The sequence below is a fragment of the Pholcus phalangioides genome, unplaced genomic scaffold, assembly GCF_987345545.1.
Source record: "Pholcus phalangioides strain wild (caught in Gottingen) unplaced genomic scaffold, Ppha-v1.0 ptg000013l_1, whole genome shotgun sequence".
In the NCBI taxonomy this organism is placed as follows: domain Eukaryota; kingdom Metazoa; phylum Arthropoda; class Arachnida; order Araneae; family Pholcidae; genus Pholcus; species Pholcus phalangioides.
In genome coordinates, this window is record NW_028301606.1 from 203,646 (window position 1) to 218,488 (window position 14,843).

Below are 14,843 nucleotides of genomic sequence, written 5' to 3' on the forward strand. Positions count from 1 at the left end.
TCCATAAAATTATCTTATCAAATTAAAAATGAAATACTTAATATTAAAGCAAACTTTACCTTCAATGTCTGAATATATGATTTGTGGCAGTCCAAATGAAGGTAATGACCACAAGATTGAACCTGAACTCCTCCTTCCCAGCCAATGTTAACAGCTAACTGCCAATACTTCTGCAAAAACCAAAAGTTTAAATATGTATGCATATTAGTTTAAATATATGTATATATTAATTTAAATATATATGTATATATTAATTTAAATATATATGTATATATTAATTTAAATATATATGTATTAATTTAAATATATATGTATTAATTTAAATATATATGTATATTAATTTAAATATATATGTATATTAATTTAAATATATATGTCACTGCCAAAGCCTGAAGTTGGCCACTTTGAGAAGTGGCTAGCCCAGTTGACCTGGCCAATGTCTGAAATTCAGGCTTTAGCCAGTCTGTATATATCGATCCCTACGATTCAGGATTATTGCCACATTGTCATATTTTTATGATAATTATGGCTATTTATAATTAGCCATATTACAACCCTGATGATAAAATGAATCTGAATATCGATATTTTAGTGATACATATATAGGGAAATATGGGAGTCAGCATATAGGAGCCCAGCGAAAGCCCGAATTTCAGACATTTGCCAGGAGGTCAAGTGGGCTGGCTACTTCGCGAAGTGGTCAACTTCGGGCTTTGGATGTAACATATACAAAGAGCATTTACACACTTGAAACAACTTTCGTTTTAAATGTAAAAAAAAAATATAGAAATGAACTAGAAAAAAAAAAGTCTTAACAAATTAATACAGTCAATGTTCATCTCAAATGACTCCCATAGTTCTATCCAAAACTAAAGTTATACCAGATAGTCATTACATTGATAGTAAAACATATAGGATAGTTGTTACATGAAAACATTTGGTACTGGTCATTGAAACAAAATGGTTTTTATAAAACATGGTTTTTTAACAAGTGCTGACTGTACACAAAAAAGTGAAAAATTGTCTACTACTTGAAATTTAGTTTGTGCTCTGAAATTATTTACAAAAGAAAGTGGTGGCTCGAAAGTTATATTTTTGCTCTTTATGATGAGAAGTATTCATATTAAATAATTTAAAAACACAGTGAGAGGAATACTTTGGAAGTTTTGAAGTATGAAATAAGTGATAGTTCATCCATTTTCAAGGTAAAAATCGTCAGACAGTTATTTTAACTGGAAAAAACACCACAAAATAAAATACCCAAAAAAGATACTCCAATTAGCTGGCCTAACATGGAGAGGACCCTACCTCAGATAATACATACCTTGCAGTATTTCAAGGTTAAATGAAATAAAAAAGTGTAAATGGTGGAAATTTGTTTACAAAAAGCCTGCCCTATATGCAGATGTAATATTATAGCCAAATAGAATGGCTATCAAATATAAACTATTAGGCAAAAATAATTATAATTATATTAATTTGTTTACATTTTATTTGCTCTGTCAAAATCATTGATCATGCCTGTATTTAAACTCATTCAACATGTGCATCTGCACAGTGACAAGCAAATTTTTGGATAAATAATAATTCAACTCTGTTACACTTAAATTTCTTTGAAGTTGGATTGGTGGTGGAAAACGTAAAATATTTCACTGCACAAGGGTGTAAGAGACCTAAAAAACTGGCCTGACCTTGATTACCTGGGGTTATTTTGATTGGAAAGAACACAATGGATAAGAAAAACCCTGATCAAGGATGTGGAATCTTAATCAGGAACTTTTTTTTTTTTTTTAAATTGGGAAAAAAAACCAGCGTACATAGTGTACCAAGATAGTACATTTACACATTTTATTGTTAGGATCACTGACTTTTTTTTTTTCGCACCACTGTCATTTTCTGCACACGAGGGCTAATTATTAGTTATTTGTTAAGAATGAACATCTAGTTGGCCAAATTCGTAATTGAATAATTTAAGAAATATTAATTGTAAGATGGCAGATGAGTATAGCAGTAGTAATGTATCCTAATTTTTTGATACATGGTGAATTGTCAGTGGTGAAGCTGTTTTGATTTGAGTAGCAAAGTGGATAGACATAATGTCAGGATTCAGGGATCAGCAAATCCTCATACAGCCAACTTCTAGGACCTTCAACTGTTAACACAGTGCAGACCAAATTTGACATCTTTATGAGGTTTGTAGGCCACTAAGCCATACTACATATGTACCACAAACCTTGGCTGGCCATGAGTGGTCCACAAATCATGCATTTAAGGTCCCTAATCTAGGTAGCATGAGGGTTTGCAAATTCCAGAATCCTGACATTATGTGTACTCATTTTGCTACTTAAATGTGAAGTTTCTTTGTTACTGGAAATTGTCACCTATCAAAACCTAAGGATACATTACTACTCATCTACAACTGTATGGGTACCTCACAATTAATATTTCACAAATTTTTCAGTTACAAAATTAAGCAAACTAATTTGTGTGCACCCTGTATATGTGTCCATGCTATTTATGTATTAATGCTTCTGACTTATGCAGAGACCACCCTCCTGAGCTAAGATCAGTTATCTTCTTTTTTTCGGCGGGGGGAGGAGGTAAAAAATGAGCCCCCCCCCCCCCCCACAGAAAATTCTGCATATGCTAAAAATTCATGCCAAACATTGGAAAATAAGAAATATTTTTGTTTCAAATAAAATATAAAAAATAAACAAATTACAAAGCAATAAATAATAGATAAAAAGTCCTAAGTGTAAATATGAAATATAATGAAAGGAAGCATCTAAAAAAATAAAACATTTAAATTCACATACATTATCAAAATGTTGGGTCAACTGATCGATTCTGTTCTCCATGTAAAAGGCCAAAGTCTTTTCCTTTTGCAAATTGAATCTTTCTTCATCAGAACAAGGCAAACGACGAGCAGATGAAGGTTCTCTATGACTATGGCCCAAAACTAATAACAAGAAAAGTTGATAATATAGATTGAAATAGAATATCAATATCATTATACAATTCATTACCTGCAAAAACCTCTTTTACAGCATTTGTCTTACACTCATTCTTTGTGAATATACAGATGTTTTCATATTAGTTCAACTTTATTCTCAATGAAATAAAATGCATTAACCACTTTGCAATCAAAGGATGTAATATTGCGTCCAAACGGCAGTGGAATGAATTTAAACAAGTTCACTCAGTTTTCTTCCCTCTCTCTTGATCATCCTGAAGCTTTGTTGCAACCTTACAATTTTTTTTCCTTTTGGTTTTTTGTATACCCCGATAGTAATTCATTTCCTCACATATGATGTATCTTTCATATGAGTGAAAGAGAACATGTAGGGTGAGGATGAAAAGAAATTAACTTTTTACTTACATTCTTAATCAAATTTCTATTGCACTATTTTACACCAATTCTATTATACTGTGTCTTACTCTTTCATTTTTCTTCTTTTTTTCTAACGTGCGTTCAGGTTAGGACAAGATTACTATATTTATTGCAGATTCGTCAAATAGAGAGCATCCGTATTTCTTGCCAATTTGCTTGTAAGCGAAGGGGTTCAACCATGAATTAGCTTTTCTCATCTAATGGTAAATTGTTATTTCATTTCCGAACATAGAACTGAGCAAAAACAAATTGAAAAGATGTTTGGATGGTTTAAAAAATTTGTAAAATAAATTTTTAGAATCTCTACCTACCACTGCTGGCTTGAAGCAAGACAACAATTCCAATGGGTCTTTCTTCATCTGAAACACCGGACTGGCTACATATCACACATTCATACTCCTTGTTCATTTTTGGAGTTTCTTCTTGGGAAGCAGTGGATGATGCAGACTCATCAAGATCTTTGTAAATAAATTGTAGTCAATGTCAAAAAGAATAGAAAAATATCTGATGTGAAATGTTAAAACCACAATTCACTCAAAAATGACTATTACTGACAAACTCAATTACTTAACACGACAGGAAACTAGAACAATAACTGTATACCATGAGTTTTTAAGAGGGGAGAAGAGGGGAGAGTTTTTTACTTTAAGAGGGGAGAAATGAATGTTAGTTATCAAATACAAGCATTATATGAATTCCATTTTTTTCCCTCAAATTTGCATAAAATGAAAATATTTACCTTCATGCTTTAAATATTTTGTCATAATTTTTCAAAAAAATTCTCACTCTATCAGAAGAGATTTGTCAAACAAATATTGTCAGATTTGTTTTCAGAAATTATTTTTAACGCAGCAGTTTTACTGCACAACAGAACATCCTTGCAATTTGAAAAAATACCTTGATTGTACAAACAAAATAAATGAACTTTTATAATTCATTCATGAATTATATATATATAAACTGTATTACCTGTCTCCATTGTTTTCTGCATGAAAGCCTTTTGCTTGGATGCAAATTCAGCCATTAGTTTCTGCTGCCTTTCTCTGGCACGTCTCCGCCTACAAAAAAATTAATTCAAAGGAACTGGATCAAACTGAAATTATCCCAGCAAAACTAATAATATTAATATTAAATCGAAACTTAATTTGTCAAAACTTTTTCTTCAAACACTTGAAATATAAATTCTACTTCACTACACACCAACTTTGGCCATATCACTATATTGCAGTTCGCCGCCATTGAGTTGGATTGGAAATGAAGGTGACATCCATAGCTGCCAACTTTTGAAAATGAAAATTAGGGAGATTTTTGCTCGGACCCGTATTTTATACTAAAACCACACCCTAACCACAAAAGGGATTTTTCCAAATAAAATAGGAATTTTCTACACATAAAAGTTGAAGTGTAGGGCATGAAATCCCTACTAAAAAAATAAAGTCAAATAAAATAGGGATTTTACACACATGGAAGTTAAACACTTGGGAATAAAATCCCTATGCAAAAAGCAAGTGAAATTGGGGCCAAAACTTCAATGGTGATCTAAAAAAACTGTGTTCAATTAGAAACAATGTGAACGAACATTCTGCGTGAATGGCCCCAAAATCATCGGAAGATGAAGGAGAAGGAATTTTTGAAGAAGACACCTTTTGTGACACGTGTTTTTTTTTATTTCACATGGGTGATGATGTCAGTCTTTCCACCATGACCGATGTTTGTCCTTAACACAACTTTTACAAAAAGAAAAAGTCAGCTTTTTTCTGGAACGTTTGATGAAAGGAAACTCATCAGAATAAGTATCTTTAAAATTCATTGAATATTTTTTTTTGCTTATCAGTATTCATGTTTTTTTATCGCACATGCGTAACTTCAACAAAAGAGGAAGTTTTGACCACATGCGTGTCACTATAATCTTCAATTATTATCCAGGCTAACTTTTCGGGAGGTCGAGAGATGAAGCTAAAATTCGGGAGACTTGGCAGCTATGTGCCATCTATCAGTGGTTGCCTCAAGTTTGTTAGGAAAATATCTTATCCATATTTTCTCTTGGGTTTGAACCTGGGACCATGACAGCAACCTTCACGGTGGTAGAGACGAGCATCTTACCACCACGCCACTCGGGTGCTGAGATATAAATTCTGGCAATTCAAATTTTTACAGTTTATAACATTTTGAAATATTCATATATTGTAACACAGCATATGATTCTTGGGAAATGGTGGCAAAATATAACAATTAAATTCATAGAGCTGCCTGGAAGGGGGCATTGTGTTCCTTAGGGCTCGACATGGTTATATGTGTGTTCGTGTCTTGTCTTTTATACATGATTTTTGTTTTGTCTTTAAAGTGTATTTTGAGGTTTTTTTGCAAGCCAAAAAAACTGATGTAATATTTATCAGTTAAACTCACTTGTAACAAAATTGAAGGGAATGACAAAAAATCATACTATTTGAATATGTTAATTTATTTTGATAACAAACTTCAATAATGGTTAACGTAATCAGTACTGATGAATGTTGGATTACCATAGGGGAATTCCTCCCCCCCCCCCCCGGACAACATAACCACAGACAAATAAAAATCACTTGAAAAATTATCTATTTTAAAAAAAATTAATTGAAAGTTCATTTCAATACAGCACTCCATAAGCACTAGAACCTAGGAGCTTAACCCTTAGATGGCGTGATGTGGTCATTTTGACCCGAAGCATTGGCCATCTTGCCACTCGAGAATGAAATGCATCTGGTCGATAATGTTACAAGTACCTTTCACGTTGGTTGTTTACACATGTTTGACAAGTTTATGATGTTCTTCATCGGTCAAAGTTTATGTGGAGTACGAAATGACCCCACCTCACCACTTACGTACGGCTTCTGTATGCCTGGTGGCCAAAATGTTCAGATCGGAAGGGCATCTCGGAAGATTGTCAGTTATTTCGATAACAATTTCAAATTAATCGTAAAAAATCAGATATCCAAGGTTGAGAGCAAGGACAGTGCTGTTAGTCAATCGTACATAAGATCTGCGTGATCAACTTGTTGTGATGATGTTTACAAGCTGTGTTGCCGACTTTAAATAATACTAACTTTGATGCTTTGAAAACATAGTAAATATTAGTTGAATTGCAAAATTTAATTTTCTAAGTATATTTTAAACATGTCTGCTTATTTTTTAGTCATAAAAATTCTGTTCAAAAACTTTTATATTAAATTTAAAAAATTACAAAAGTCACGTATTCCTCCATTTCTTTCAAATGTTTGTTTATTTATGTATTTACACATCAACAGGCTGAGCCCAATTACAGAGATGGGAAACCACCACAGACATAAAAATACAAGAAATACAAATAATGAAAATTAATAGAAAAGTAAAATAATAATTCATAAAATTTACACGTAAAAAATAAAATCAACAAACATATAATACAAAAATATATACGTGCAACGGAAGCACACATTGAGGATTCAATATAAGGAAGACAGAATGCCTACCCAAAATAAAAAAAATGAAAAACCTAAAACCGATGAGAAAACAAGAGGAAAAAAAAATCATGATGCCATAGCATCAGACATAAAAGTTCAATTACTTAATGAGAAATATATACAAATTCATATAGTACATAGCGGAATAAGGAATCTTTATGAAAAATATCTGGGAATTCACCTGTACTGTAATTTTTGTGCATGCTCACAAAATTGAAGTATTTAAAATGTTCGAGTGTGCATGAGGTAAATAAAAAACATTTTGAAAACTATGAGCCAGTCTCTCCCGAGATGGCACAGAGATGATAATTAGGCTCGTCAGATAATAATAATCGATTCTGCCATGAATGATTGTCATGTCATTGAGATGTCATCTTTAAAAAAATAGAGAAGATCCGAAGTAGGCGCATCTGGGACATACACACCAAAAAAAGTCTTCTGTAAAAATAACCTCAAAAAATTTTTCTGTACATGTTCAATATGCACGCTCATCACTGTAGGAATGTGGCCCCATATCACTGCGCCATACTTAAGTGAGAGTAAGACATATGCGAAATACAGTCGTACCATCACTGGTACTGAGGTGAATGGTCCAGACGACCTAATGAGAAAGCCAAGTGACTTGTTGGACTTCGACAAGACACTTTCCGCATGAGAGCTGAAGTTCAAATCACTTTTTAAAATTACACCTAAATCCATTACCATGCTCTTTCTTGCTATAGCTGCTGTATCTACTGTATAATTGTAAAGCAATGTTGTAATTTTCAAGTGAATGAAACGACAATGCACTTTGAAACATTCAGACCCAGATTGTTGTCACGACACCAATCATTCAGATGGAATATATCATTTCGAAGAGCCAAGCAGTCTTCTATGGATTGAATTTATAGATGAAATTTTAGGTCATCATCAAACATGTGGTAACAGCTATTTTGAGGATATAACACTAAGTCATTCACAAAAATGAGTAAGAGTAATGGACCAAGATGGGACCCCTGAGGAACACTAGACGTGCTTGTATATGATTTAGAAAGATTTCCTGATGGCAGCCTAACGATGTTTGTTCTATCATTCGAATAGAAAGCAAGCCAAGCTACAGATTTATTAAGCAAACAAAGTTGTGAGCATAATTTTATTAAGCGTACATGATGATCTGCTCGATCGAAAGCCTTTTCAAAATCTGTGTATATGGTTTCTATCTGTTTCCCATTGTCAAGAGCAACTGACAAATCCTGAGTGAAGTTCACAAGGTTGAGCATTTGCGAACAAAACCGTGCTGAAATGGACTCAATGAAGGTGCAAAGTGACTATACAGTTTTTCATAAATCAATGATTCTAGAATTTTGACGAAAGAACTTAGAATCGAAACTAATCTTTAGTTACATTAGATGGGGTCACCCTTTTTATGAATGGAAATTATGCTTGCCAATTTCCACAACAAAGGAAAGAAAACTGTTCTCAATGATTTATTGAATATAATTGTTAACGGAGACGTGCCAATAATTTGCCACAACCTTTGACACATAAGCTGGAATACCATCTGGACCGATGGCCCTAGATGACTTGAGCTTCCGTATAGCACATAAGATCTCAGCTTCCTTAAACTGTATGTGCGCGAGATGGAAGACGTCAGTTTCAGCCAAAAACAACCCTTGTGAAATTGACTGCAAAGAAATATTGCTATTCGTAAACACAGATTCAAAGTAATCCACGAAGGCATTAGAGGTTTCTTGGCTAGTTGAAGTAGAGCCATTAAATTGCATTGTGCTTGGAATAATGTCACTTTTTTGTTTGGATTTTATGAATTGCCAAAACAATGAAGGATCCCGATGAAGACCATCTTCAGTATGTTTTAAATAGTTCCTAAATGCAGTTTGAATATTTTCTTTGCATAAGCATCTGGCAAAATAGAAGAGAAGTTTAGACTCCCCGCACCCGGTACAAAGATGTTTTTCCTAGCTTGATGTTTCATTGATATGCTGTGCATGATTTCAGTGTTGAACTATGGGGGGAACTTACGTCGATGCGCTTTCTTCTGTGGAACACAAGAGCCAAGTACCCGATGCAGATTTTCGTAGAATAGACTCACCGCAAAGTCAGTGTCATAAATGTGAAGGAAACTGTGCCAATTCAAATCTCCTAGCAAGTGGTACAGCTTAATAAAGTCAGCCTTACTGAACTGATAGAAAGTTATTTCACATGGCTTTATATATTTCACATGGCTTTATATATTTCACATGGCTTTCAACTTGAAGAAAAATTTCAAGTGACGGAAGGTGTCTATCTTCTATAATTAGAGGACATTCACAGTGTTCAAGACGGTAAGATATCTCATTGTAGCAAAAAAGAAAAATATTTGAGAAGCCGCAAATTGGCATTGGGCACTGTGTTTACTTGCTTCAGCCCATGATAACCCAGGTTATGTCAAAATATTTACAATTTCACAAGCTGAGCTAGGTTGAGGTGAATCCACTGACCTATCAATACTGGGTATATTAAAATCACTAATGATCATCAGCTCATGCATTTTCGAAACAGGGAATGCTTCTTCAACAGCTTGAAAGAATTCAACGTAATCACCATTTACCGATTTAGGTGGAAAATAAACATTGCAAATAGTGACTATGATGATTGGAAGGCCTGACCTGAATGCATATGTGTCTTAGTAAAAGATCATTTTGAGAAAATAATTGAAGAAAATTGAAAAAATTATTTAGTGACTTGATTGATAGATGAATGAAGTAATACAGAGTGATCCAAAAGTCAAGTAACCTATTACAAAATAATAAATTTCTCAAATTATACTGATTGTAAATGCTCAGTTTTTCATTCACAGTATTACTATACCGCTCAAAATGGGGGTGGGGGGGTCTTCCCCTCCACCCCCGCTCACTGATACTCTCAGTGGCTCTTTGTTCGTGGTAAGATAAAGATGGTTTTTTGCCAGAAGCAAAGAATTTATGATTGAACAATATTTTTCAACTCATTCGTTTGAGGCCATTGTTGAGGTATTCAAAAATAAATTCCCAAATGTTTCTGTGCCCAACAATCTTTCAAATGGTGTCCCGTTTTCAAATAACTGAAAATGTTGAAAACTGAAGGTGATGTAAGTGTCTGTTTCTACTGATCCAACCGACACGACCCAGCCTCCTAGGAGGTAAAGAGAGGAAGTTGTCTTGCACAACAGCTCTGGTCGTGAGCAGTCATCAATCAATCAATCTGCTGATCCAACATGGAATGCGTGAACTAAAAGACAGAATGAGGCACTCACCTTGAAAGAGTGTAAGAAAGATCAGACCTTTCATTAATAAAAATAGTATTGATAATGTTCTTGATTCTGTGTTCTTTACAAATGAAGTCTGATTCCATCTAACAGGTTATGTTGACAACCAAAACAATTTTCTGCACTGAAAATCTGAACGTCTATCAAAAAATCCTCTGCATTTGATCAAAATCGGTGCACAGTTTCATGCTGTAGAATAGTGTAGATGGCAAATTGTACAGGGATATTATCTTCCAATTCATTGCGCTGTTGGATGAAAATGCACGTTTTCGCTTTTTGCAACAGGATGGAGCAACCTTCATTATTTTGTCTAACGAAACAATAACATTTCTTCAAAAATGTTTTGAAGATCACCTTATTTCAAAAAGATTGTGGCCACGAGTATCACTGGATCTGACACTACCTGATTTTTTTCCTTTAAGGACACCTGAAGGCAAATGTATACAAGAATCATCTCCATTCCATTGATGAACTAAAAAGAAACATTCAATCAGAGATTGAAATGATGCGCTCTCTGAGAAAAGTGGCCAGAAACCTGGCGAAAAAAGCTTGTATTTTAAACACATGCTTTGATGTTTTGAAACAAACCTTGTTTCTGTATCTATAAATGTTGTTTTCATTCGAACTAATATAAATTTTGATTTATTTCTTGATATTTTAAAAATGAAATGTTTTAAACTGGGCTATGTGACTTTTGGATTACCCTGTATAAAAATACACTCCTTTTATGAAAACTCTTTTGATGTTTTTCTAAATGCATTAATACTTGCTGGGGCGATGCCAGCTACGCACAGATTTTTCACAACGGCAGTTAAGAGTTAAGCTGTAAGCTACTTGAGCCCTTTCTCCCAATCAACTCTGGAAGGTCACTGAATTTCATAATGTTTCATGAATATTCACTACACTCCCTCCCATCATATTTCTTTGGGGGTTGTATATACACTACTAGTAAGATCGATGTCTATATATGTGTGAGACATCTACTAGACATCCATATGAATGTCTGGCAAACCTAGACCTAAGGCATCCATGACAAAAAAAATTTCTTTAAGCTGTGCTCGAGCATGGTCACTTGCATTAAAAATGCGTTCTGTGCATGCAAAACCACTAAATACACTATTAGTGCAAATGACAGATTACCTTACAGCGCACAGACAAATAGATAGGCGCAGGTATAAAAAAAAAGATGGAACATTGCTGCCAAAGCCATAGTAAGATTGCCATTCTGTGTTGCTTTTTCATCATTTCCCTTCAATGGAGTGACAACTTTCTGTGCTTTGGTCACAGTATATAAGGCAGATGAACAAAGGGAAAACATGAAACTCAAAATTTGCCCTCACTCATCTAGATTCTCTGTTGATTGGCCATGAAACCAGTCATAGATTTTGTATACGCAGAACAGCATTTACCAGACAGTGAAAAAATAACCACTAGCCTCTTTTGCAAGATGAATTTCATACTTTCTAATTTTTCAAAGTCCCAATATTAGATACTTGTTAGGTGTTCTATCGTCATTCTCTGGTGTTGACTTAAATCAGAGATCAACCTTGTTTCTGGTTGCAAGCACTGCCTGTACCAATCATCAAAAGAAGAGCACCCTTACGACAAGTTTAACATACAAATGCATGTAACGACAATGATTTCAATACTTGAGAGAGAGAATGCAATTTCTTTAAGGTATATAATTGGAATGTTGATCAAGTACTTGTGAGCAAGAAATCCGACACAAGCATTGAGCACTCTGGATACTTCAGGGAGCACCTTGGTGCTCACCAGCAATGGTTTGAAGACGCTTGGCCTAGATCATGAGCTAATCACAGACAGACGTGACCGCCCTGAGAGACCATCTTGGGATGATTTGCGTTCTTTCATAAAGGGATGGATGTCTCGGAGAGGAGTAGTGAGCTAGCCTCAGTATTCCTTTTAATGAGGGCCAAACTTTACTTTGCAACACTCTTGATGGCAAACACTCATCCTTTTCTAGTTTGATGTGTGTGTGTGTGTGTGTTTGTCTTCTCACAAACTCTCTCCTGTCATAAGTGTACACAAATTTATTGTCACGACAGAGCTAGTCTTCAAAGATTGACAGGATTTAAAAATAATAAAAATAAGTAAATAATGCAAGACCTGATTTTTTTTTAAAAGCTATATAAGAAAAAAATGATTTAGGTAACATTGAAATTATGTCCCATGACTGTAGGGACAATCAGTAACAGTTGGTAATTTTGATCATTTAATAGTTAAGAACTTCAGAAAGTCATAATAGCAAGAAAATTTCAGAAAGTATACTCAAGTTCAAAATTTAAAAGAAATCTTTATGCTTTAAAAAAAGTAATAAATAAATTGAATTTGAAATGGAAAGCTTTTTTACCTCTCTTCTTTGCTGAGACCATCACTACTTTTGCGAGAAGGTTTTTCCACATTAGGCACATTTGGATATAATGCTCTTCTTATTCTTTTTATTTCCAGTTCTTTGTCTGGTGAGGATAAAGCAATTCTATCTAAAAGTCTACCGATGAAATCAACACCATTACCAATCCTACACTCATCGGGTGCTGAAGGAGCATCTTTCTCATCAAATGACTTATATGAATCTGGAGATCCTGAAAGTTTTGAATGAAGACTGATTAGAAGGGAAAGAATGCTTTCATTGACATCAATTGTCCTTTTCCCACAAAAAGGCAATGTTTTGACATGCCCACTGCATGAACTGGCACATTCATCTTCATCATGAAGACGGGGAGGTAAACCTTCATCTGTGAGAAGCATCTTGTGCTTCCCAAATATATGTTTGAGTTTCAGACATCTTGGTCTAAGAGTAGTTACACCTACTGATGTGGGAACAATAGCCATATTGGCAGGCATTGGGAGAAGAGAAAGAGGAGGTTCGACTGAGCTACTTGCACCATTGTTGCTGCTACTGCTTCCACCACTATTATTGCTGTCATTGTCAGTTGAAGTTGAAGAGGTAGCTGTCAAAGAAGTTGCAGCTGCTGTCACCTGATTTATGAAAGTTGGAACATCAGTATAACTGGTCACATCAAGCTCCCCTGAAGTAAAAAGACAAAAAAAAAATTCTAAATAAGAAAAAAATTTATTCTTGCAATGTTCACCAACCACCATAAAAAGTTAATTTTTCTTTTAATTTCACTGTCAAAAGCAAATAAACTGAGCTTAAAGAAACAACTTATTCTAGAAAGTCTAATTTTACAACTACCCCAATTTTATGTTGGATATGGTTTACCATTGCTTCAACAAATAATTTTTTACATCACTGATATATATCATATACAGGTTGTCTCAAAAATTAGTAAATAGTTTAAAAATTAGGTAGCTGAGACCACCTTGTTGTCATACAGAAGGAATATGTATATTCATATGTGATTTGCAAAAAAGTTACTCTCAGGAAGGGGGATTTTTCTTGTATGAAAAAAAATTAGTTCAAATTTTTGTTGATAGAGGATGTGTGGAAATCATACAGGCAAAAATGATTGGACCTGTCATCTTTCTTCAATCTCTTCTGAGTCTGAAAGGTTTGTAAATTGACAAATTTAAAAAGAAGTCTGATAAACATAGTGGGATAAATCGAGAAGTTATCCATACTTAAGATTAAGACAACCATAATCTTTTTTATGGGCAGTGTATTATATAGTATTAATTATTAGTTTTTTCTTTCATGATATATGCTTTTATATTACTTTGCTGTACGTTGGTTATATTTGACATCCATATTTTTATGAACATATTTTTTTAAGCAACCTCGCTAGGCAATGTGCCTGTTGTGGCTTTTGGGTTTGTAAAGCTTCAGCCAGTGATTCATGGCTGAGGCAAAACACAACTTCGCCAATAGTGCTTTATCCACCAATATCAACACATCACAACGAAAACCTAGTAAGCGCCAGTAACAGGAAAATTCAAAAATGAGGCAGTAATCGTACACCCTGCATTTTATAGGATCTGATTTGCATATTCCCAGTGATTTTCTTTGCACAGCACCCTCTATGGACAAAAAATTTTCCTGCACTAAAATTCCTCTTCATGAGAATAACTTTTTCTCAAACTGCATCCAAAAATACCAATTCCTTCACTTTTTTATGAATCTTTAAACTACTTTTAAATTTATGAGACATCCTGTACAAAATGATAATGCAATGGAACTTTTGTTTACAAGTATAATTTGTTCAGTTGATGTGCTTGTAATCTGAATCACTTGTATATTAAAACAAATTTTCAATAGAATATAGTGGAAATGATTTTTTCGGCACTTATTTGTATAAAAATCATTAATAAGAAATTTAATCAATAATACAAAAAACACAATAACAGTAAAATTTAATAATACAATAACAGTAAAATTTAATAATACAATAACAGTAAAATTTAATAATACAATGACAGTAAAATTTAATAATACAATGACAGTAAAATTTAATAATACAATAACAGTAAAATTTAATAATACAATAACAGTAAAATTTAATAATACAATAACGCCATAAAATAAACATACAGTATGATAGTGTTTACAAACCGACTTACTCTAAACCAGTTTATCCCAACCTTTTTGATGTCGCAGATCCCCTGTAGTGAAGACCAGCGACTTCTTTTCATGAGCTAACCCCTAAAAGTCACACTCAATAATGAAATCAGCCCAGTTTCCTTCAAGCAGAATTGAGAGTTTTCTTTGTGA

At 33.9% G+C, this 14,843-nt stretch overlaps 1 protein-coding gene across 2 annotated transcripts in view; it reads right to left on the reverse strand.

Moving 5' to 3' along the window:
* Positions 1-14,843, reverse strand: part of Ubr3 (Ubr3 ubiquitin ligase) — a 127,280-nt gene that overhangs the window by 53,279 nt on the left and 59,158 nt on the right. For both annotated transcript variants that reach the window (XM_089240544.1, XM_089240543.1), the window contains exons 20-24: positions 12,525-13,203; positions 4,361-4,449; positions 3,703-3,849; positions 2,817-2,959; positions 60-170 (exon numbers count right to left, since the gene is read on the reverse strand). In XM_089240544.1, the coding sequence (XP_089096670.1) occupies positions 60-170; positions 2,817-2,959; positions 3,703-3,849; positions 4,361-4,449; positions 12,525-13,203 (1,169 nt within the window). The remainder of the gene's footprint in view (positions 1-59; positions 171-2,816; positions 2,960-3,702; positions 3,850-4,360; positions 4,450-12,524; positions 13,204-14,843) is intronic.